Below are 25,746 nucleotides of genomic sequence, written 5' to 3'. Positions count from 1 at the left end.
TCTGCAGCTTCACTGCCTGCCGGACGTGGGTCCAGGGCTGCCAGCTCTGGGTCCTTGGTCTGTTGGGGGTCACAAACTGAAATGGCCACGGGGCTATCTGGGCAGGCAACACAGATGAGTGGGGATGGGGGACCCCTTCTGCACAGAGCAGCTTCTACTTAGTGGCCGCTGACAGGCTGCCCCATGAGGACGCAGGCCCAACATTACCTAATTTAATCTTCTAGAAGTCAGAATTCTGAATTTTTATGTCAACTCTCGACTTTTTTTTTTTTTTTTTTGAGGCAGAGTCTTGCTCTGTTGCCCAGGCTGGAGTGCAGTGGCGCGATCTCGGCTAATTTTTGTATTTTTAGTAGAGACGGGGTTTCACTGTGTTAGCCAGGATGTTCTCGATTTCCTGACCTTGTGATCCGCCCGCCTCGGCCTCCCAAAGTGCTGGGATTACAGGCGTGAGCCACCGTGCCCAGCAACTCTCGACTTTTAAATGTTAGCGGCAGACCAAACCAAACAAACACAGCTGCAGGACGGGTCTGGTACGCAGGGCTCCCACTTTGCAGTCTCTGATCTGCAGGCCGAACAACGGCAAGAACTGTCTGGATCCCACAAACACCCCCAGCCAAACTTCTGAGGCCTTAAGGGGAGGAGGCCTTGCACACCTGACTGGAGAACAGGCCTAAGAACTGCAGTGTTCTGTTTCCTGCTCTGCTTTAGAAAAGAGAGGAGACAGAAAACCAGAGGGTCTTTTAATTGGAAGCAAGGGTGGCCCTTCAGAGTCTCAGTTAAGAGTCAAAGAAAGATGAGATCACTTGGATAGCTCAAGAAGGGAAAAGGATTTATTAGACCATTTCCAGGACAGGGACCGAGGGGCAGTGGCTGGGTTCAGTGTTCTCACGCTCAGAGGAAGAAAAGGCAGTGGTGAACACCCGCCTGACTGCCTTACCCTGATCTAAACGACACCATCTCCTCCCCCAAGGAAGACACAGCCCTGGATGCGAACCTAGGAGGGTGGGAATGGCTTATGTCACTCGGTCTTTGAGGCAGAGCTTGGGCTGGGGTTGCAGGGGCATCAGCCAATCTGCTCTCAAGGAGCAAAACTTGGGCGTAAAAGGAACGGGCAGTGGGGCTAGCCGGCTGTCTGGAGGTCTGGGTGACCTGGCAGCACGGCTGCTTCTCCATCCCCCGCCCCACTCCTTGACACTTCCAGGTGATTTTATCTTTATAAATAAGATGAAAATCCAAGCAGCATTAATTTAGGGGAACAAAAGATGGAAAAAAAAGGGGGGGAGGCAGAAGGAGCTGATGAGCATCCAGGAGAGGAGAAAGTAGGAAGAGCAGTGTCCACTGTGTGCCCCAGGGCAGTGGAGTGTCTCTGTGGCTGCAAGGCCCTTCCTTCTGGCTCCCTGGCAGGTGGCCAGACAGCAGAGGGGACTCTGTATTGACTTTGGGACAAGCCCTGGAGCCCTGTCTGGCTGTTGACATGGGGAGTGCCTGGATTTGCCCCAATCAACCTCCCACCTTCACCATTGCCCAAGTGAAGCAGCTTTTAACTCTCTTGCCCAAAGTCCTCTGAGAATTTCTTCACTTTCAGGAGGTCGTCTGCATTCACCGTGGGCCGGGTGGTGGCCAGAGACCGCAGCATGTCCGACTGTGAAGGCAAGAGTATGTGCCTGAGCAGGAGCCAGGCTCCAGGTCCCCAACCTCCCCTCAGCACACAACAGGCGCAGTTGAGGGTGGGAAGAGGCTTGCCTTCAAGGCCACCCCAGAGGCCTGCTTGAATCTGCCTATGGCAGGGACCCTCTTCCCTCTCGAGGCAGCTCAGATGGGCCTCCTCCTGGTCTGAGAATCTAAGCTCCATCATCTCATAACTCCCCTTACGAACTTGCTTTTTTTTTTTTTTTTTATGAGACGGAGTCTGTCACCCAGGCTGGAGTACAGTGGCATGATCTCGGCTCACTGCAACCTCCACCTCCTCGGTTCAAGTGATTCTCCTGCGTCAGCCTCCCAAATAGCTGGGACTACAGGCACGTGCCACCACACATGGCTGATTTTTGTATTTTTAGTAGAGACGGGGTTTCACTATGTTGGCCAGGCTGCTCTTGAACTCCTGACCTCAGGTGACCTGCCCGCCTCCGCCTCCCAAAGTGCTGGGATTACAGGCGTGAGCCACGGCGCCCAGCCAGGAGCTTTCTTAACTGCACACCCCCAACACCAGCCACAAGGGCAGACACTTGCCAGGATGGCACGGGCCATAATGAGAGGGCCAGGCTATGCAGGTGAGGGGCTGCCTTTGCAACTGCATCACAGTCTTGACACATTCACTGCCTCACTGCACCGCAAAGCCAAACCCATGGATTGATGTCATATTATCTGGACCTGACTTTACTTGCTAAAGAATATAAAATGCAGGCTAGGTGTGGTGGCTCATGCTTGTAATCCCAGCACTTTGGGAGGCCACGCTGAGAGGATCACTTGAGCCCAGCAGTTTCAGACTGGCCTGGGCAACACTGCAAGGCCGTTTCTAAAAAAAAAAAAAAGGAAAAATTAGCTGGGCATGATGGTGTGTGCCTGTTGCTACTCAGGAGGCTGAGGTCAGAAGATTGTGTGAGCTCGTGAGGTCAAGCCTGCAGTGAGCTATCATTGCACCACTGCATCTAGCCTTTCTCTATATGTACAAAATGCTAATGCTGCCACCTGCATTCTGGGCCCCCAGTGAGTGTAATGCCAACTTCCCTGAGCTACAAAGGCCATTCTCAACAGCCCAGGACATAGAAGAAGACTATTTTTTATTTTTGAGACAGTCTCGCTCTGTCACCCAGGCTGGAGTGCAGTGGCCCAATCTCTGCTCACTGCAACCTCTGCCTCCCGGCTTCAAGCGATCCTTCTGCCTCAGCCTCCTGAGTAGCTGGGACTACAAGTGCACACCACCACACCCGGCTAATTTTTGTATTTTTAGTAGAGACGGGGTTTCTCCATATTGGCTAGGCTGGTCTCGAACTCCTGACCTTGTGATCCGCCCACCCTGGCCTCCCAAAGTGCTGGGATTACAGGCGTGAGCTACCATGCCCGGCCTGGAGAAGACCGTTTTTATTCTGGACCCAAGCCCTCAATTTTCTGGGCTCTGTGCAGCCCTCTTCCCTCCCCTGTCAGTCACTTACCATGCAAACCACAGGCTCTAAGAGTTTGTCCCCAGGGACATCCATCCAAGTCATCTCCATGGCTCCTGGGTCCCCTGGTGAGCATGGAGTCAGGAGGTCATCAATCATCATGCTGGGGTTGGTGCGAGAGGGGCCACAGACCTGAAACCAAATGGATCTGACTGGGGCAGCTGCCCCTCAGTGTCAGAGGGGCTCGACCCCTCCGGTCTCTAAGAAGTCCCAAAGAGAATGCTCTGTGGGTCCCTAGCATCTGAGGAGGACGGGCTCCTTCAGAACTCGGGCTGGGTGGTCCGAGCGACTCATGATTTGCATGCGACTCCGGCAATCTGTAGCCCCAATGCCTTGATGTCTTCCTCATTAACACTGTCACGTCTCACCAGGAATACAGTGACATTAAAAGTGTGATATGGTTTAGCTGTGCCCCCACCCACATTTCAACTTGAACTGTATCTATCTCCCAGAATTCCCACATGTTGTGGGAGGGACCCAGGGGGAGGTAACTGAATCATGGGGGCTGGTCTTTCCCGTGCTATTCTCGTGATGGTGAAGTCTCACGAGATCTGATGGGTTTATCAGGGGTTTCCACTTTTGTTTCTTCATTTTCTCTTGCCACCAGCATGTAAGAAGAGCCTTTGGTCTCCTACCATGATTCTGAGGCCTCCCAGCCATGTGGAACTGTAAGGCCAATTAAACCTCTTTTTCTTCCCAGTCTCGGGTATGTCTTTATCAGCAGCATGAAAATAGATTAACACAAAGTGGTTTTCCAACTGAAGTCTGCTGCCTTGGCAAAACATTCCCCCAATGTCCACAAGGCTCATTCCCTCACACCTTCACCTCCTGTCTCAGGCATCACCCCAGTGTCATCTGCCCTTCCCTCCATGCCCGAGACACCTCTCTCCTAACCCTGCTCCATCCCCATCCTCTGAGAAACTCACTGACTGTGTTGACTGTCTCCCCACCAAGAACGGAAGGTCTAGGATTTTTGTCTGTTGGTCGCTCATATCTTCCCAGCACTTAGGACAGGGCCAGGCACACAGGAGGACCCACAGCAAATACTCAGCAGAGATCTGCTGGATGAATGGACAGGTCTTCCTGGTCATTTTATATCCAACACTTTCCAAACACTGATTTGGTGTCCACCCCGCACAAGAGCACACAGTGCTGACGGAGGAGGCCGCAGCAGGGTTAAGACAGTAAAGTGGCCCTGTCCTCTGCTTTCACACACCCTGAGATGGCCACACTCCAGAAGAGCTGTAGGGAGGGGACAGTGGGTGCAGCCCCCATGGCACTGGCCCTCGGCTCTCCAGGAGGCCTCAGAGACTGTGTCACCTGAGCAGCCGGGGAGCAGGACCAGGAGCTGGGAAAAAAAAAACGAACATCCCGCTCTTACTATGAGATTTTTCTCAGCAGTGGCCGCGGGCACTCACCTTTTTGAAGTGTGTGGCCGACTGCACCTTCCTCACGGGCTGCATGAGAGAGTCCCGCACGATGATGCTGATGTCCGCGCCCGAGTAGCCTTCCGTCTTCCGGGCCAGCTCGTGGATGTTTGCATCCGTGAGGTTGTGGGGAGTGCTCCCGAGATGCAACCGGAACATCTGGGCGCGGGCAGCTTCCTCCGGCAAGGGGATATAAATTCGCTTTTCAAACCTAGAGAGCCCAGCACACGGCAGGAGTTGACAGCGGATGATGGAATGGTATTCACGGAAGGGGAGGCACGAAGATTTGAGTGAAACGGACGCATTTCATGGGCCAGTGATGCTGGCGGCACATCCTCAACAAGCCAGCCTCACAAAGGGCTCTGCTTGGCAGGCAGACGGGAAGACTCCAGGGAAAAGGGGCCAGGCCGCACCCGGGCTGCCAGCAGCAGGCAGACCGTGACCATGGTGGGAGGAAGCCTCCAGCCCTGGCTTCTCCTGGGGAAGACTCACCTCCTCCTGATGGCCGAATCCAACACCCATGGGATGTTTGTGGCTCCAAGAACCAGAGTCCCATCATTGTTATTCCCCACCCCTGTGGAGAAAGGGAGACAAAGACCCAGACTCTGGACACCTGCACGGGTCAGTTGAAACCTGGGGACAGACCCCGGGGGCTTTGTGTGTCAGCAATTGAAGCCATCCCTGTGCCACCCACCACTGGCAGGGTCCCAAGTGAGATTAAACCACATCTTGGTCTGGCTGTGCCAGGTGAGACCTATGGCACTGCCTGCCATGGGAGGGGTGGAGTGGCCCATGAGGCAGAGGCGTCAGGCACCTCTTGGGAATTGAAGTCCACCCGTGCCCTGAGGGGCTGGAGCTGGGGAGTGCCTCTCCGAGGCTGAGAACAACCAAATCCAGCCGCAGCTCAGAATAAAGCCCAGGGTTGGCTTCAGGTGCAACAAGAACCAAGGGGGCCCTGGGCCCGGCACACACCCTGCATCTGGACCAAGAACTCCGTTTTGATCCTCCGGGCGGCCTCACTCTCATTTTCATTTCGGGACCCGCAGAGGGAATCCACCTCATCGATGAAGATGATGGAGGGCTTGTGCTGCCTGGCCAGCTCAAACAGGTTCTTGACCAGCCTGTGAAGGTGAGAAAGGGGGTGAGGACAAGACGTTCACGTCCGTGCCCGCCTGGGCTCCCGGCACTTCCCTCTTCTCACCCTTCCCACAGGGAGGCGCAGGCCACGGTCATGCCGGAATTGCGGAAAACGTGGTGGTGAGGAGCCCTCGGGCCACACTGCACCAAGAGGAGGAGCACACCTTGGTGTCAGCCCCAAATGCAGAGCCTCAATCTCAGGAGCCCCATGCGCTAGCTCTGCACTTACGACACGTCAGTCCCCTTCTTCCGAGCCCGTCTCATCACATGCAAAACAGGAGTCAGTGTGGGGAACCATGTCCCCCACACACTGCCCCAACAGGGACCGCAACCCAGACCCCAAAAATATCCTCACTTCCTTTCCCTTCTCTTGTGGAGCACTTCACCTCTCCCAGGTCCCTTCCACCTTCACTTGTCTTTGTTGGGACTGTGTCCCAGCCAATAAGCTAGCGACACACTGCTCTTGGGTACCCTCCCTGAAAACCAAACCACTCCTCCGAGAGGTGACTCCACAGGGTGGGCCGCTGGGTCACTAGCAGTGCCGGGGCTGCTGGCAGAGCATGGCCTGGTGGCCGACTTACTTTTCACTCTCCCCCAGCCACTTGGACATCAGATCTGAGGAGGACACAGAGAAGAAGGTGGAGTTGTTGGCCTCTGTTGCCACGGCTTTGGCCAGGTAGGATTTCCCTGTGCCAGGGGGTCCGAACAGCAGAATCCCCCGCCAGGGGGTGCGCTTGCCTGCAACAGAGAACCACAGAAGTTAGGCCTCCTGACTGGGGAAAGGAATAGGAAAAGCAGAGGGTCTCGAGTCCCGTACATACAGTAAAACAGGGCATTCTGTGAAACAACAGACTCTACTGGCAAACGAGTGATGGGAGCTACATTCCCTGCTGTGCCCTGTGCTATAACCCCATGACCTTGCACAGTGCCCCTGCTATGACCCCATGACCTTGCACAGTGACACCGGCTGGCACTGCTTCCTGATCCTGCCCCCACCCTGTGACGTGATCTTCATCTCTTAGCTCCAGCCACAGCAGTGTTGTGGACACCAGCGAGCAGCCAGGCCTGGCCCTCTGCAGGCCACGGGGGCTGAGTCGCCACTGACTCCCGGGTGCCTCGGAGTGCCAGCCCTGCGGAAGCCTGGAATTTTTACATTGGGGTTTGAAATGGCTCAACTCTCACCTGTGAACAAGTGTGGGAATTTGATTGGCAAAATGACAGCTTCTTTGAGGGCCTCCTTGGCCCCCTCCAGCCCGGCCACGTCGTTCCACCGTATGTTGGGCTTCTCCATCACAACGGCACCTGCGAGAGGGAGGCCGGCCCGGGCCCGGCCAAGGGGCATGAGCCAACCCAGCAGCGGACCCACTCATCCCCTGCCGCTGCCACAGGGCCGCGAGCCACTTACCCATCAGCTGTTCTTGCAGTTTCTTTTTCTCCGGATTATCCCCTTCACTGTCACTGTCACTGCTGGGAAGGGAGACGGAAAGTCACAAGCTGGCTCTTCAGCCTGGAGCACAGAGGTGCTCCCAGCAAGTCCAGGCTCCGCTGCCTGCACACTGGTTAAGGAACGAAGCCTTCCTGGCTTAACAGTGCCGTGTGACTCACAAGCAAGTACTTCAGGGACATTTGGGCCAATGCTCTCAGCAGCTCACTTCAGGACCCCCCCAGCAAACACTCCTATAACCCGCCCTGTTTCTTCGCGGAGGAGATGGGAATCCGGGTCGGCCCTCTCCTGAAGGCCGTAAGGGAAATGTGCTTCAGCTGGACTTAAAGAGCAGCCCAGGCCAGGTGCGGTGACTCACACCTCATACTCTGGGAGGCCACCTGCAGTGGCTCTCACAGCCCAGGCTGGGTGCGGTGGCTCACCCCTGTAATCCCAGCACTCTGGGAGGCTGAGGCGGGAGGATCGCTTGAGCCCAGGAGTTTGAGACCAGCCTGGGAAACAGCGAGATCCTGTCTCTACAAAAAACACAAAATTAGCCAGGCATGGTGGCACGCACCTATGGTGCCAGCCACTTGGGAGGCAGAGGTTGCAGTTAACCAAGATCGCACCACTGCACTCCAGCCTGGGAGACAGTGAAGCCCTGTCTGGGGGGGAAAAAAAAAAAAGCAGCCAGTCAAACAATGCAGCTGCCAGAAGCTTCTTTTTTTTTTTTTTTTTTTTTTTTTGAGATGGGGTGTTGCTTTGTTGCCCAGGTTGGAGTGCGATGGCACAATCTCGATCTCAGCTCACTGCAACCTCCGCCTCCCGGGTTCAAGTAATTCTCTGAATTCTCTGGCGTCAGCCTCCCGAGTAGCTGGGATTACAGGCACATGCCACAATGCCTGGCTAATTTTTTTTTTTTTAAGACAGAGTCGCACTCAGTTGCCCAGGCTGGAATGCAGTGGCTCGATCTCGGCTCACTGCAAGCTCCGCCTCCCGGGTTCACGCCATTCTCCTGCCTCAGCCTCCTGAGTAGCTGGGACTACAGGTGCCCGCCACCACGCCCGGCTAATATTTTGTATTTTTAGTGGAGACGGGGTTTCACCGTGTTAGCCAGGATGGTCTCAATCTCCTGACCTCGTGATCCGCCCGCCTCGGCCTCCCAAAATGCTGGGATTACAGGCGTGAGCCACCGCGCCCGGCCTATTTTTTTGTATTTTTAATAGAGACGGGATTCACCATGTTGGCCAGGCTGGTTTTGAAATCCTGACCTCAAGTGATCTGCCCGCGTTGGCCTCCCAAAGTGCTGGGATTACAGGTGTGAGCCACCGCGCCCCGCACCAGAAGCTTTTTGTAGAGACTCAGGGACAGCATGTGCCCCTGACTCCAAAGCAGCCACTGCCGAAGGACAGAGGAGAAAGCAAAACCGAAATCGAAAGGGAACTCCTGGGGAGAACGCAGCCACTGCTGTCACCCCAGGGCTACTTCCTCCCTGGACAGAATTTGTCATCCTCAAAACTTTAATCCTTATTGGAGATCCCTGGCCTCCACCCCTGCCTCGCCAGACCTCTCCCTCTGCGGATGGGAACGCGGTGCGGACCCTCCATCCAGGAGGAGGCCTCGCCTCTGGTGAGGCAGCTGACACCACCCACCCCTCTCCTGCCTGGGGGACCCCCTCACTTCCCCTCCCACACCTCCGAGATACCACCAGCATTTGTGTTAATATGACTGGGATCACCGTGGTGGGCGAACCCAGCACCTGAGGTGAGAGGCTGTGGAGAGGACCCTGGCTGGGGAATCGGGGCCACCCGCCCTGCATTGGGGGTCCAAGTTCCATCATGTGCCACCTTGGCAGGGCTCCTAACCCGAGCCGGCCGCCCCACCTGTTGGAGGCAGATGACTCTTTGACAGTCACAGCAGCTGGCACTCATTGCATGCTCTCGTGTGCCAAGCTCCAAGGGCACTGCCCACGTCATCTCACTGCTCCCTGTGGCAACGCTCGGAAGGGAGTTCCACGACCTCCCCCCTTCCAAGATGTGGAGATGGTAGGCACACGGGGTCCTGGCACTAGGCTGGGAGGTGACAGAGCTGGGGTCCCGTCCTGAGAGGCTTTACCATCTGCACCAAGCTCCCCCTCTCCCCATGGCTTGTGGGTCAGATCCAATGAGACGGTGAACATGGAAGTGCTCCAGGCCATGCTCCCTGAAAGCAGCTGCTGGCACTGTCATCCCTGCACTATGAGGACCATTCCCACAGGGAAGTCCAAGGCAGCATGAGCGCCAGGAATGATAGGGAGCCGTGAGGAGGGCCCAGGTTCCTGGGCGGACGCTGCAGACACTCACCCCTTGCCCTCACTCTGGTTCTCTTTGACTGGCTTCTTGCCGTGTTTCTCTTTGCTTCGTAAATAATCCTTCAGCTTCTCGGCCCGGTCTAGGTACTGCACGCACTTGGCTCGAATGCTCTCCTTGGCCTTGTCGCTGTGGGCCTCATCTGTGAAAGGGAACACAGAGGGGCGGGCCCCTGTGAGGCTCGTGCGCCACCCCCTCTCCTCCCCTCCCCTCTGGAGTGCGGCAGCCTGAGGACCCCGCGTGGGACTCACACTTGATAGCATGGAGGAAGTACTCCACCGCATGCTGGTACAGCCGCAGCGCCTCCTCGTAGTTCTTGGCTTTGTCTTCCTCTGTGGCTTTCGTCACCAGATCAATGGCTTTCTGGAAAGGCAAAGCAAATGGCTCAGTGCTTCCTCGGAGATGTGGAAAGTCCCTGGGGTCACAGGCATGGGGATGAAACGTGACGAGGGATGCCGCTGGGCCTGTGGATTTATTGCTTGCGGGCCGTTTCATTGGCCTACTTTTTCAACATCCGCTAGAAAGGCCTTCAAAGGAGGCTTTGAAAACCAGCCGGCCATCTTCACAATAAGCTCAGACAGTTAAAAGCCACGCTCTGGATTTCAGCAAGTGGAAACCTGACCTAGTATCTCAGGTCAGGGCTCAAGGGGCAAGTTCATGGGACTTTCTATTCTGCTGCCTCAAGGGAAAGAGAAACAGACCCGAGCTGAGAGCCTGGCAGAAGGGACACGTGGGAGCAAGTGACTGCTGGTTTGTTTAGCAAGGAGACCAGAAATTGCACCCGGCCTCAGGGCCAGAGAAGAGCCAGCCAGAAGGAAAGTCCTGCCCGGACTGCAAGTTTGCACAGGATACACTGAAAGGCCTCTCTCCTCCTCCTCCTGGCTCCATGCAGCTTGCTTCTCCAGGCTGCAGAGAGAAGACAGTTTCCTTCGCTGTCTAAAGTGACGCCCCGGGAAGGGATGCTTACACACAATGCTCCACATACCAGTAGCTCCAGTAAGAAAAGTACTTGCTTGCTCCCTGCTGCCAACAGAAGAGAACTGTGTCCCTCTGGAACCTTCTAAGAGCTCTGTGAGAGTGAGTGTCTTTGGGAATCTCATAAATCCTGTAGGCCAGTGCCTTAGGCTGAACTGAAAGCACCTACATGGTTTTATTTATTATTATTATTTTTTGAGACAGAGTCTTACTCTATCATCTAGGCCGGAGTGCACTGGCGCGATCTCGGCTCACTGCAACCTCCACCTCCTGGGTTCAAGCGATAGATGCCCACCACCACATCCGGCTAATTTTTGTATTTTTAGTGCAGACAGAGTTTCACCATGTTGGCCAGGCTGGTCTCGAACTCCTGACATCAAGTGATCCACCCGCCTTGGCTTCCAAAGTGCTGGGATTACAGAAATGAGCCACCGCGACCGGTCAGTAAAGCACCTACATGGTTTTAAAGCCTGGTTTTAAAAACCGCAGCTTCACCAACGCCTGCACGAAGCATGACCAGAATTCTCCTCCTCAGATCCGGCACCAGTTACCAGGCAGGCAGTCCCACCACAGACCCACGGTTCCAGGCACAGCAAACAATAAACCTCCTGACCGGCTCTTGGCAGGGCCGGGGCATTTGTTCAGCCCTCTCTTATTTGCAAGGAAGAAGTCTCCGAAAGAAACACACACACACAGCTCGACAAAACAGACAGGCCGGGGGAGGCTGGGCCAGCTTGATGTGAAATGAACTCAGCAGATTGAAGAGATGAGAAGAGGGGTGAGTGCTGGCCATTATTTTCAAGCCTCTGCTCCCTCTACTACCTACAATGAATGGCTGGGAGCCCCAAACCTTCTTGGAAATGAGCTTAGGCACAGGCTGCCCTTGTCTGCCCTCTTCTGCATGATGTTCCTTCAGATGAGACAGGAAGGCAGCGCTCCTCTCCCTGGTGGCTTCTCGTCTCCAGAACACACACCCCCAGTACCTTGGACTTTTTCACTCTTTGTAGCTTCATGCTTGGGTCTATCCTTAGAACAATACTGAAGGTATTCTTTGTCCCATAAGGAGCAGCACTGACCCATCCCCTCCCTCCTTTTGGAAATTCTAGTAATACACCTAAGAGTGTGCTGGGGCTGGGCGCGGTGGCTCATGCCTGTAATCCCAGCACTTTGGGACGTGGAGGCGGGCGGATCACCGGAGGTCAGGAGATTGAGACCATCCTGGCTAACACAGTGAAGCACCATCTCTACTAAAAATACAAAAAGTTAGCCGGGCGTGGTGACGCGTGCCTGTAGTCACAGCTACTTGGGAGGCTGAGGCAGGAGAATTGCTTGAACCCGGGAGGTGGAGGCTGCAGAGAACCGAGATCATGCCAGAGCAAGAGTCCATCTCAAAAAAAAAAAAAAAAAAAAAGAGTGCACTGGACTTTTCTGGCAGCCACATACAGTTTTTCACACACAGGGGGTCCAAGTTTCAATGGAGAGAAACAGTTTTACAGAACAGGAGGGTAAGGTGAGAAACTGCCAGCCCCGCCGCATCTCTAGTAACACGTATGGCAAAAGATGAGGATGAAAGAAAAGAGTGCTAATGGGGGCTGGCAAACGCTTACTGTAAAGGACCAGATGGTAAATAATTTAGGATTTGCCAGTCAGATAATCTCTGTAGCAACGACTCAACTCTACCTTGATGGCACAAAAGCAGCTGTAGACAGTATATCAATAAACGAACAGGGATGTGTTCCAATAAAACTTTATTTATAGACCCTGAAATGTGAATTTCATAGGATTTTCATGTGTCATGAAATACTGTTTTTCAAGCCATTTAAAAAATGTAAAAACCTATGACATTATGTTAAGTCATAATGAAAGAAGCTAGCCACAAAGGACCACCTATTGTATGACTCTGTTTATATAAAGTGGGTTTCTCTGTAGGCAAACCCACAGAGAAAAAAAGTAGATTAGTAGTGGTTGCCCAGGGCTGGGAGAGAGAGGGGTTGTGGGTGAGGGGTTTCTTTTGGAGGTGATGAAAATATTCTAAAAAGTGATTATGGTGATGGTCACACAACCATGAATATACTAAAAGCACTGAATTATACACTTTAAATGGGTGAGTTGCGCTGGGCACAGTGGCTCACATCTGTAATCCCAGCACTTTGGGAGGCCGAGGTGGGCAGATCACACTTGAAGTCAGGAGTTCGAAACCAGCCTGGCCAACATGGTGAAACCCCGTCTCTACTAAAAATACTAAAAAATATTAGCTGGGTGTGATGGGAGGTGCCTGTAATCCCAGCTACTTGGGAGGCTGAGGCAGGAGAATCACTTGAACCCAGGAGGCGGAGGCCGCAATGAGTTGAGATTGTGCCACTGCACTCCAGCCTGGGTGACAGAATGAGACTGTCTCAAAAAAAAAATTAATAAAAACAAAAATATATAACGGGTGAGTTATATGGTAAGCACACAAGTTATACCTTAATAAAGCTGTGTTTAGGCCAGACCCGTGGCTCACACCTGTAATCCCAGCACTCTGGGAGGCCAAAGTGGGCAGATCACCTGAGGTCGGGAGTTCGAGACCAGCCTGACCAACACGGTGAAACCCCGTCTCTACTAAAAATACAAAAATTAGCCGGGCGTGGTTGTGGGTGCCGGTAATCCCAGCTACTCAGGAGGCTGAGGCAGGAGAATCGCTTGAACCTGAGAGGCAGAGGCTGCAGTGAGCCAAGATCACACCACTGCACTCCAGTCTGGGCGACAGAGTGAGACTCCATCTCAAAAAAATAAATAAATAAAATTTAAAAATAAATAAATACAGCTGTGTTTGAAACTGAAAAACATTCTCGGTTCACGGGCCATAAAAAACCTGCCTGGGCAGACGGGATCTGCGGCTTCTGCTGGTGGTACGGTGGGATCTGGCTATGGACTCTAATTCCTAACCTGGTACCCCAACTCATTCCATGTCTGCTCCTACTTCTGCCCTCCTCCACCTCCAGGTCTCTGAATGCTACTGGAACTCTGATGTCCCTTTTTCCATGAAGTCTTGTCTAACTCTCCCAGGCACTTTGTTGGCTGTCACTTAATGGACACCTACTATGTGCCAGACATACAAGAATGCTTTACCGTAATTATTCAATTTAAAGCTATCATCACAACAACCTAGAGGGCATTACCCCATTTTACAGACCAGGAAACTCGAGACCCGAAGATGAAAAAAAAAAAACTAGCCCAAGGTCACTTGCTGGTGAGTGGCAGAGCTGAGATTCAAACCCCGGAATGAGGCCTGAGCATGTTGATCTCTTCTGGCCCCGCAGGACTGACAGCACCTAGAGGGTGGGTCAGTTGTTCACCCAGGTGGCGCCATCCCAGCACCACCCTGCAGGATCTAGGGAATGAATGAAGGGTCGCTGGCCGAGAAGAGGAAGTCGAAGATTGGGGAAGGGGCCGGGGCTTGTTCGAAGTGAGGTCGAGGGACTTCCAGGACCCGGGACAGGAGAGGAGGGAGCGAGACAGGAGAGGAGGGAGCGAGCATCGCTGTCTGAACGCCCAGCCGGACCCCGGGCCGAGCTTCCTGAGGGTGCCTGTGCAGCTCGGGTGAGGCTGATCCCCACGGCGGTACCGGGGCGCCGGCTACACGAAGCGGCCTGGGGCTGGGCCAGCCGGACAGGGCCGGAAGGCCTGAGGGTGGAGATGCCACCCGGCTCCGAGCGCGTGGAAACAGACACGGGCGGAAGCGGCGAGGGGGCGGCCGGAGCGGGGTCGCGAGGCCGGGGCTGGGAGGCGCCCACCTGACCACCCGCCCGCCGCCCGGCTCTGCGGCCCGCAGGCCCCGCTGCCTTCGGCCTCCGAAGTCGGGCCGGGCCGCACGAGGTACCTGGAGGGTTGACGTTGTCATTTCATCTCCTGGGTCCGCCCCACACCCCGCGGCGCTGCTTGCGGCCTCGGTCCGGCCCCGGGGAGCCGAGGTACTGGGTCCGGCGCGGGAAGCCCGGCGGTGGGCGCTGAGCGCGGTCCGCGGGCAGGGCGGCCGCTCGCAGCGGGAGCCGAGTCCGAGGGCAAGCGAGGAGCGCAGCCCAGAGCGGTCGGGCCCGAGCCGAGCGGCTGCCCCCTAGCGGCCACGGCTCGCACTGCAGGCACCTCTCCCTGCCTCGGCGAAGGCAGGGGGCGGTTCGAGAGGCAGGACTGACTGGGGACGAGGAGGTGGGACTAGGGCGAGACGGACAGGGGGCGGGGACGGGGGTGGGTGGGACAAGGCCGGGGCGGGGCCTGGCGGGACGTACATTCTAGGGGCGGGGCCAGGGGCGGAGTGGGGTAGAATCCGGAAATCCTGACCTCGCTTGGAATAACAGCGCCCATTGAGCAGTTTTATTCTCACAATAAAACGAACTTATCAGAGCGTTGGTTTCTCCATGTTTAATACCGGACGATCATAATTAGCACCTGCCTTGTCTGGCTTTTGTGGGGAATAAATGAGCTAGCTAATGTAAACAGAGTGTGCCCCACACTGGGGCTCAATCCCTGGTGGGATGCCGCTGACTGTTCAAAGCCAGTTTTGTTTTGCTTGGATTGATTGACTGATTGATTGATACGGAGTCTTGCTCTGTCGCCTAGGCTGGAGTGCAGTGGCATGATCTCGGCTCATTGCGACCTCCGCCTCCCGGGTTCAAGCGATTCTCCTGCTTCAGCCTCCCGAGTAGCTGGGATTACAGGCATGCACACCTACTGTGTGCAGCGTTGTGTGCTAGTTTCTGGGGATACAATGATCAAAGCAGTTCTAGGGCTAGGTGTAGTGGCCCACGCCTGTAATTCCAGCACTTTGGGAGGCCAAGGCAGGAGGATTGCTTGAGCCGAGGATCAAGACCAGCTTGGACAACATAGTAAGACCTCGTCGCTAAATTAACAAACAAAACAAAACAAACAAACAAACAAAAAACGCACCAGAGGCAAGTGATCCATTTGTCCACAAGTCTATCCTGTGAGAGAAAAAAAATGGAGGGCAAAAAACATCCAAGTTGAGGCTGGGTATGGGGGCTCATGCCTATAATCCCAACACTTTGGGAAGCCGAGGCAGGCCGATTGCTTGGGCCGAGGAGTTCAAGAACAGCCTCGGCAACAGGTGAACCCCCATCGCTACAAAAAATAAAAAACGTATCTGGGCATGGAGGCGCACACCTGTAGTCCCAGCTACTCCGTAAGCTGAGTTGGGAGAATTGCTGGAGCCTGGGAGGTCGAGGCTGCAGTGAGCCGTGACCAGGCCATTGTACTCCACCCTGGGCAATGAAGCAAGACCCTGCCTCCAAAAAAAAAAAGAAAAGAAAAAAACCCAAAAAATTGGCACACCTTAATCTCTCTTCACAAAATGCTAATTAAATACAAAGGAGAGGCCGGGCGTGGTGGCTCACGCCTATAATCCCAGTACTTTGGGAGGCCGAGGCAGGTGGATCACTTGAGGTCAGGAGTTCAAGACCAGCCTGGCCAACATGGTGAAACCCTGTCTCTACTAAAAATACAAAATATTCTCCGGCCATGGTGGCGGGCACCTGTAATCCCAGCTACTTGGGAGGCTGAGACAGGAGAATCGCTTGAACCTGGGAGGCGGAGGTTGCAGTGAGCCAAGACCACGCCATTGCACTCCAGCCTGGGTGACAAGAGCGGAACTCCATCTCTAAATAAATAAATACAAAGGAGAAAACAATGAGGACATTAGCTTGACTACGCGACCGAAGGGAACACCCCTGGTGGTGGGATGCGTGGCCCTCGTGTGTCTCTCCACATGATACCCTGAAGAGAGCATGGCATCATGGCATCTCTGCCAAGAGTGTGTGACACAGCCTGGTTGTGAGGCAACACCGAATAGAGCCAGCTGGAGAGCTGTGCTGAACAATCAAAGCCTTGTGCTGAGACTCAGGCACATGCGAATTAGAGTAAGGCTGAGGAACATTCCAGACTGAAGAACTGAGACACGACGACGAAAGGCAAGAAAGTGGTATTGGCCAGGATCCAAGGCCAGAGAGGAAAACAGGACATGGCCGGGATGGCTGGCATCATTTGAATGGGGTCTATGGAATGAGTGGTGGTGTGCCAATGTTGATTTCTTGATTAGGAGGACTTTATGGTGGCAATGCAGGGACTGTCCTTATGTTTTGGAGGTCCTCACTAGAGAATTTAAGGGTGCTAGAGAATCATATTAGAGAAAGACAAGGTAATGGAATAAATATGGCAAAATGTTAACAACTGGAAGGTTTGGGTGAAGGAGATTTGTATTGTTTTTGTAACTTTCCTGTGGGTTCAAAACTATTTCAGCATTTTAAAAATTGGAAAAAAAAAACCCCACGTGACTAAAGCAACTTTTTTATTTACAGTATAAAGGTTACAAAGGTATATATGTATTTATATATATAATACCCTTAAGTTACACATTTTCATTGTAATGTACAATGCTGTATGTTGATGTGCTACTCAAGGGGAAGTGTTTATGCATCTATATTTATAGAGTATACATAAAGCTTTTTAAAATTAGGAACACAAATACTGCCCTGTTTTACGTGTTGGGTTTTTGATTTGGTATCCAGAAGATCTGAGACTTAAATTTCAAACAAGACTTAAAAAGAAGGCTTGTTTAAATACAGGGTTCTAAAAAGAAGGAAAAAACCCAGAACATCACATACTTTTAATTATTTGTAAAAGCATTATTCTAGTTTTCTAAGTCTTTATACTTAAAAATGAAAGCAGTGTGGAAAAGAATCCACATAAGCAGGTATCATCAGAGTTTGCACAGATTAGCCAAAACAGGCCTTCAATAGGTAGTGGTTTTCTACATTATCTTCCAAAAGACCTCAGGTTTGGTACCAAAAAGGACAGATTTTTCTGGGCACCAAGGTCTTATAATGCTGCACTCATCCAGTGGATTGTAAACATAATACTGGAGTCGTATAGTGGAGGGAAAATTCTGAAACTTGTTCTTACGATAAGGGCAGATTTGCGACAAAGTGAGAATATCATCGAGAATGATGATCATGCCAAACCTGAAACTTAATTGACATCATCATTTCCTCTCCCCCCAATTCTATTAATTCACAAATCGAGGTGAAAAGACACAACTGACACCCGCTTTAACAGGACCCAGATAGAAGGAAAGACATTTCTTCCAAACTAGGAGGAACACACATTTACAATACTTATGTGCTGGTTTTAATAGTATACAATCATTAGCACCTGATTGTCAAAGGGTAGGTTTAACGAACAAGACACTGAAGGCATGACCTAATTTTTGTGCACAACTCCAAGATACTTGAAAACCAAGGGGAGGGCACCCATGTGATTCGGTTTCCTGTGCCATTCCAATCACTGATAGCTCAGGTACTTTCTGGGCAATGACCAAAGATGTTGCCTGAAAAGCTAACCCTAGAGATAAATGGAAGGCAAGCTGGATAGAAAGGGACTGTTATTGTGTGAAAATTATGGAAAACATTCAGTCAGCCTTATTTTCTTTAGGTGCCCTTTTCACTGAGTCCAAATGCCAGCGTGTCCTGGAATAAGTGAAATTTTGCTAATTTTTATTTTTTAAATGTTAAAAGTTTTTTTTTTTTTTTAATTTTTTAAATGGAGTCGGGGTCCCGCTGTGTTGCCCAGGCTGGTCTGGACCTCCTAGGCTAAAGTGATCCTCCTGCCTTGGCCTGATTTTGTTAATTTTTAAATATCTTCATTTTGATCTATCATTAATGGAGAAATACTCCGTCTACCATGTATATAAGGACTTTCAGCATATGAAATGCTTAAATAGTTTAAGGGTGGAAATGAATACAGCAATTAGAAATAAGGGGTTGATAAAATATGCATTTAGTTTTGCTGTTACAGTTAAAGAAGCATTTTTTAAGAAAGACTTTCTCATTTATCTACTTTGGGCAATAAAACTTAATTTTTGTTGTTGTGATTTATCTTACAAAGGATACTGTATACTGTTCTCTTTCCCAAACTAAAGTCTAAATTTGCACTAAAAAAAAAATCATGCATGATGAAAAGACCAGCCTACTTAAATGTGCTTGGAGTCCTTTCATGTTGGCATGGACCAAAGCCTGAGTATCCCTTCAAACATTTTCCAGTTTGCCAGATCCAGATAAACAGACTTGTAAATATACTTTGGTAAAAATATCAAGTGATGAATTACTTAACTGCTGAATGATAAACAGATGGCATGGTGTGCTGAGAAATAATGGATTATGTGCTACTTGAGGGCAGGAACTTTGTTTTGGACCCTTCAGAATGCCTGGTGTAGAACTATACATTAATAAATGTTTATTAGATAAAAGAACACATGAATATGTCATTAATTAGCTTTCCAGTTTCAAAATTAGTGTCAATAGCATGGACGTAAGATTATTGCAAACTGAGAAAGGGACTTAGGGGACTCAGAAATTATAAATCTTTTTCTTCTTTTTCTTTTTTTGGAGATGGAGTCTCGCTCTGTTGCTCAGGCTGGAGTGCAGTGGCACGATCTCAGCTCACTGCAACTTCTGCCTCCTGGGTTCAAGCGATTCTCCCACCTCAGCCTCCCGAGTAGCTGGGACCACAGGCGCGCACCACCACGCCCAGCTAACTTTTTGTATTTTTAGTAGAGATGGGGTTTCACCATGTTGGCCAGGCTGGTCTCAAACTCCTGACCTCAGGTGATCCACCCACCTTGGGCTCCCAAAGTACTGGGAATACAGGCATGAGCCACTGCACCCGGCCAGAAATTATAAATCTAACCAGGATTCTCAAACCTACAATACAATGAAATATCATTTCTCTCTTATAGGTTTTTGGTTTTAACCAATCTATTTTAAAAGCGGCAATTCAAGGATTATGGCTTATCTGGTGGATTTCTGTTGAATATGATCAAATGTTCACTGGAGAACAAGCAATAATTTGCAAAAGGCATATTTATGCCTTACATTAAATGTGGATCCTCTTCTAAAACTAGAATAAGCATCAGTTCAGTCACCCAACGTGGGAAGAAAGAATAGAGGTGGCAAGAAATGAAGCTCAAGTTTGTTTTGAAACAAAAGAAGAAACTTATTAAAAGATTCTTCTGAGTTACTACATAACAACCATTCTTCTAGTTGGCAGTTTAGCTAGTCAGAGAGACAAAAAAAAAAAAAAAAACAAAACCAAAAACAAAAACAGATGTCCTCTATGTGCCTATTTATTGTACCTTATCCTTAACTTGAAATTCTATCCTTTAAGAGAATGAATTTGTGTCACTCATCTGCCAGATGTTTTTGTTTTTTTAGAGAAAGGTTTCAAATCAGCCACTTGAGCAGTCTATTACTAGTGTAAAATAAATTCCATTTAACATCACAGCATAGGACTAATGATATTGCTCAAAAATACAGAACCCTGATATATAGCATAATTATTTTAGAACTATCATCACACATTTATCGAGTGTCTATGTATCCAGCACAGTGAAAGATTTAGCTTAAAGGGTGGAGGGGGGCAGATTGCTACAATTGGTTTTTAAAGACAGTATGTGGAAAGTCAGAATAATTTTAGATTACCAAGCAATTAGGGGGCACAGAGAAAGAACAGCAGGAGATGGCAGACTGCTCTACTTCCATCTTCAGTGGGGTTAAAAAAAAAAAAAAAGCCACAATAACAACAGAAATTTAACTGAAAGTGATTTCCAAACTCAAAGTAGAGTATAATACCACCTGGTACTTAATGTCATACCTGACAGAGATATATAAAAAGAATGAATGACTACAGTCAAATTCAACTTAAAGTTTAAGCAGAATCCCAAATTTAAGTCTCTTTTCATTACATAGATATTTGATCTGATCAGAGCAATTTGCTTTGAGACCAAAGAGATCTGGCATTTTACTTATTCATTAGGAATTGAAAAAAGAAGACCTTTGGCTTTCTAACCAGCCATTTCATTCATGGCATCAACAGCCGATGGCAGCCACATGGAAATGTATGCTGGATATTTGGATAGTTTAAATATTATGTACAAGGAATAGCTTATAACCAGTGAAAATAATAAGAACATAATTCAGCATAAGTGTCCAAGATAAGATACAAAAAAGCAGAGAAAGTGCTTGAGTCTACAGGTCTTCCCTGAAAGTTTCAAAAATGTTTAATTCTTAAGCAGGTAGGCCTTTTAATAGAATTTGCATAGCAGCATACAAGGTAATTTGCATTAAAATATATGAACAGAGATTCTTCCATGGCTTTGAAAACAAATATATCCACATGCATATAAGTTAAGCAAGAAGACCTGGAGTTTCTCACAAAATTAAAAAAAGAATCTATTATAACCTTTTCTCACACTTTTGCCCATCAAAACCATTTACAGCAAAACCTGTTTCTAGGAGAAACATAGCCTTGTCCAGATTCCACACAGCTTAAATTTTTTTTTAAGCATAATTTCTGGGGCCAGGTGCAGTGGCTCACATCTGTAATCCCAGCACTTTGGGAGGCTGAGGCAGAAGGACTGCTTGAGTGCCAAGAGTTCAAGACCAGCCTGGGCAACATGGCGAAACTCTGTCTCTACAAAAAAAAAAAAAAGAAAAAAAAATCCATAAAAATTAGCCAGGTGTGGTGGCACACACCTGTGGTCCCAGCTACTCAGGAGGCTGAGGTGAAAGGATCATTTGAGCCCAGAAGGTTGAGGCTGCAGTCAGCTATGATCATACCACTGCACTCCAACCTCGGTGACGGAGTGAGAACCTGTCTCAAAAAAAAAAAAAGAAGGAAAAAAAAGAACAAATTCTGGTTTATCAGCTAAGTGCATTCATTCAGCTGGAAAAGCTTTGTTACCATTCAACTTAGGAGGATAAATTAGGAAAACAATCAGTAATAATGTTAGGTATTTGTTGTTTAGAAAGATTTTTTTACTTATAAAAATATAAGAAATAAATAATCCAATCTCTCCTGCCATGCAATAATTTTGAGTAACAAAGTTTGTGAGAGTACAGAACATAAAAACAGGCACTATCAGACCTTCTTTGGCCTAAAAAGTGCTAAAACATGGCTTTAAAATAGGTGAATGACATTTAAAGTAGTATTTTTGACTGCCTATATATGTTCCAGTATTTAACCTGAAACTCTTATCTACTAGGGAGGTGAGTTTACAGTTACAACTATCTAATAAATACTGTAGGAACTTATATTTAAGTATTTCTTCATATACAACATTAGAAACTAATTTCCAGATAATGTTTCATTTGATGACTTCAGGAAAGGACTTACCTTTTTCAGAAAAAGAAAAACTGAATGTTTTTCTTTTGTTCCTTTCCTTTTTATGGAGAGAAAGGAGAGAAGTTTTAGGAGAAAAGGTGGGAGACTTTTCATATACCAACTCACTGCTCCTAGGCATCTGTGTGGAATGTGGAGAAGCTGTCGAAGCCCCGGGTCTAGGGGGCACAGGAAGCAGTCCCTCTGAATGGGGAGCAGACACTATTCTGCAGTTTCCTTTCCATTCCACACACTGGAACCCACCACATCCTCAACAATTTTCTTAATTCAAAATGAAAAAGAAATGAAAAGTGAGCTGGTTCTATAAAAAAGGTAGAATATTGAAAATTCCCATTTGTAGTTATCATTTGGAAATAATTTGCCATACTTTGGCATCTAAATATAAATACATATTTATCATGGTGTCCCTTTCATTTGAGAGCACTTCATTTGCGGACTGAAAATCCCACAAACACATTTGATTGAAGAACAACCTTGGTCATCATGATTGGAGAGCTGTTAGGCATGTAAGAAAAGCAGCAAAAGGGTTCTGGTTCTTGGGGCTGCTAATGGACAAAGGAAACCTCCCACACTTTCATTTCACAGCAAGACTCAAAAGATATTATTAAGAACCCTACAGACCTCAGTGCTATACATGTCAGTTTAACCTTGACCAAAATGAGTGAAAATGCACACATGCCTTGCCTTTCCTGCTCACATTTTAATTCCACTTATTTTACATCCTCATATAACCAACAAGCAGGGTGGCTCAGAAGCTCCCCTGCAAATCTCAGTGGCTTAGCCTTTCACATTAACACAGAAAACCTCAACCAAATGGCTTTGCTGCTGAAGTCTGTAAAGGCATCATTCAACATCTCATATTAATAATGCTCTCACTGCATAGAGGGTTCAAGATTGCCTACCTGAGGGTATTACATATTGAAATTCTGATTCCAGAAATCATTTCTGGACGTTCAAGAGATTTTTTTCCTTCCCTGAAATGAAAATTTATTGTGGGCCAGGCACGGGGGCTCACACCTATAATCCCAGCACTTTGGGAGGCCAAGGCAGGTGGATCACTTGAGGTCGGGAGTTCAAGACCAGCCTAGCCAACATGGTGAAAACCTGCCTCTACTAAAAATACAAAAATTAGCCGGGTGTGGTGGTGGGCAGCTATAACCCCAGCTACTCAGGAGAATCACTTGAACCTAGGAGGTGGAGGTTGCAGTGAGCCGAGATCATGCCACTGCACTCCAGCCTGGGAGACAGAACGAGACTCCGTCTCAAAAAAAAAAAAGAAAAGAAAATTTATCTCAGATGGAGCCAATCTTAGGTTTATGAACTTTCAAAACATAAAAAGCTCTTGAAAGACATACTCTTGTCTAGATTTTAATTTCCAGTTTTAAGCAGTTCAGATAATTCATTTTTGGAACTTTGACAATTATATGAAGCTGGGGGAAGAACAGGCATCTCTCCCCAACCTCTGCATATTGTTGGTTTCACTGTAATGAGGAAGGAGGACTGACTTATGGGTGAAGGAGGACAATGGAGTTACAATGTTGACCTAGAACTCTCTCTGCTCATGGGTCCTCCCCATCGGTCAGGCCGCACTGAAACCAAATAGCTCATTTTGCACACAGGTGTGTTTTTCTCTTCTTTTCTCCCCCTGTGCCTGCCCCATCTGAAGTGACACCCTCCTCCACCCTCCATAGCGCTCACATTCTTCTGTGGCACTCTTGATCAATCAAGCAAACAAGAACTTTCCCTAGACCTTTCTTCAGAGAGCATAAAGAACATCCAAGTCAATATTACCTATTCTTTGAGATCCAGGGACTGTGCTAATTTTGACATTTTATATTGATATTATACCATTTTAAATGTTTGCAGATATATACCACCTTCAAAATTAGGAAAAACAAGCTGAGTTCATTTTCTAACACTACAAAATCAGCATTCTTGCTGCTACTGTGTCCTAATGATATCTGGCAATCTTAACCAAAAGCAGGTAGCTGTTCCACGGTCTCATCACCCTGCTCACTGTAGGGTGTGCTGTGAAGCCAATAGTAAGTCTCGAATTAGCAGTTGCTTGTCCATGCCACTGCTGCCACAAAGGGCCAGGCCACAGCCAGGATGCTGCATCCTGTTGTTTTTGGGCAGCCCAAAACAACTCAACATGATGTTTGTGCGGAATTGCTGGCTTCACCCACCAAGTCTACTTCTCAAGCAGGCTGGCTCTTTAGGATTTATCTTGTTCAAACAGATCTGCCTACTAGAAGAGATGCCATTAAGGAAACCCACCTCAACGACTATTCCTCAAAACTAGGATAGGTGATCTCCTTGAAATGGCAGTGATTTCCAGTTATTCAAATAGTGACTAATAAAGCTCCACTAACCCTAACCAAAGGCACATTTGGTAAGCAATAAAAAAAATGGCTTAACCTAGGAAGAGGATTTTCATTTAAAATAAATCTTATCCCCTGGCTCCTAACAAAAATAAAATTGGAAAAACCTAAACCAAGCAAAACTTTTCTTTAAAAGCAGTGGCTTCCAACTTGCTTTTCAACTCAGTCACCACTAGAAAGGAAGTAGAAGGCAAGGCAAATCAAATTTGCAAGTTCTAAGTCCTAGAGACAGTGGCAAAGCTTGGGATAAGGTGGGAAGTGATGGCCAGGCTGAGATAGAGGGAGATCCAGGGCAAATGGAACAACCCTTTGGTGATACAATTCAAGGACTTCCTATGGTGGAAGGAGCTAGTGAGGACAGTAAATTCCAAGACATACGACCTATCTGGAATGCTCAGGAAGCAACAGGCTGCTGCAAGCTGGCACCTGGGAAGGGATAATTGTTCTGAACAAGAGATCAAGGCTAAGCACAACACAAATCCTACAGGGAGAAGAAAAAGAAAACAATGCTTGGGTATTCGATTATGTCTAAAAATGAAAACAATGAAAAAAAAAAGAAAACAATGAGCCATTCTTTTTAGCAGTAGAAATAAACCTAATTACTCATAAACCATATTTTGAAATGAGAATAAATCAACAGCTTCATTTTGGAGCCTTTTAGAGTGCTAGAATATCTGGCCAAGGTAGACTGTGAAAGGTAGGCTCTTCTTTAAACACGGTTATGGTTCAGCAGTTATTTGCAGGTCCTTGGGAAGGCACTGTGCTGAAGGAGAGCAAAGAGTTTCTTTTTGTGCTTTTTTTTTTTGAGGTGGAAATATTTCTTGTGACAGTCAAGGCTCTTTTCTGATTTTTTGTTGCTCATACAAGCAGTCCCATACGAGTGACTTTGGCCGATAAAAACGTGTGCAACACAAATACAATCGGCTTCGGACAAGAGTGCAGGTCCATGGTCTGTGGAGAAAGGACACTAAGCATCACTACCTCACTACCATATACAGACAACTTAATAAACGAAGATGCGAAATAAATTTAAGGTAGGTAAAGAATGTGCCAGAGCTATGGAAACTCTTAGGAACTTAAAGCCACAGGCAAAAGTGCACTATGGAGTAAGGTTATTCCATGTCATAATACTGGTGTGAGGTTTCACATCCCCAATTAGGAGACAACTGGCGGTGTACTGGGTTTCACCATGCCTGGTAGGAAGAACTAAATAGTAGAGGATTTAAAATCTAAGGCCAGGCACGGTGGCTCACGCCCATAATCCCAGCACTTTGGGAGGCTGAGGCGGGCAGATCATGAGGTCAGGAGATTGGGACCATCCTGGCTAACACGGTGAAACCCCATCTCTACTAAAAATACGAAAAATTAGCCAGGCATGGTGGCACATGCGTGTAATCTCAGCTACTCGGGAGGCTGAGGCAGCAGAATTGCTTGAACCAGGGAGGCAGAGGTTGCAGTGAGCTGAGATGGTACCACTGCACTCCAGCCTGGGCGACAAAGCGAGACTCCGTCTCAAAAAAAAAAAAAAAAGAAATATGACGACAACAAAAACCAACACCCAATGCCATCTTGAAAACTGAAGAAGAGCAGATACAGTGGCTCACACCTGTAATCTCAACACCTTGGGAGGCCAAGATGGGAAGATCACTTGAAGCCAGGAGTTCAAGA

At 48.9% G+C, this 25,746-nt stretch overlaps 2 protein-coding genes across 2 annotated transcripts in view; both read right to left on the bottom strand.

Annotated features, from left to right (window-relative positions):
• Nucleotides 1-812: 812 nt before the first annotated feature.
• On the bottom strand, nt 813-24,745 carry VPS4A (vacuolar protein sorting 4 homolog A). The gene is made up of 11 exons (XM_034940563.3): nt 14,334-24,745; nt 9,748-9,859; nt 9,491-9,638; nt 7,131-7,192; nt 6,908-7,027; nt 6,307-6,463; nt 5,561-5,709; nt 5,081-5,162; nt 4,580-4,799; nt 3,153-3,293; nt 813-1,642 (listed from the first exon to the last, which is right to left on the bottom strand). Exons 1-11 carry the CDS (start codon nt 14,352-14,354, stop codon nt 1,541-1,543), a joined length of 1,314 nt encoding a protein of 437 aa, XP_034796454.1. The 5' UTR covers nt 14,355-24,745; the 3' UTR covers nt 813-1,540.
• Nucleotides 16,795-25,746, bottom strand: part of SNTB2 (syntrophin beta 2) — a 129,604-nt gene continuing 120,652 nt past the window's right edge. The window contains exon 7 of the mRNA XM_034940562.3: nt 16,795-25,029. Within this exon, the coding sequence (XP_034796453.2) occupies nt 24,937-25,029 (93 nt within the window). The 3' untranslated portion in view covers nt 16,795-24,936. The remainder of the gene's footprint in view (nt 25,030-25,746) is intronic.

Source organism: Pan paniscus, chromosome 18 (assembly GCF_029289425.2).
Source record: "Pan paniscus chromosome 18, NHGRI_mPanPan1-v2.0_pri, whole genome shotgun sequence".
In the NCBI taxonomy this organism is placed as follows: Eukaryota; Metazoa; Chordata; class Mammalia; order Primates; family Hominidae; genus Pan; species Pan paniscus.
The sequence above is the reverse complement of the archived record's forward strand: the minus strand, read 5'-3'. Positions and strand labels throughout refer to the sequence as shown.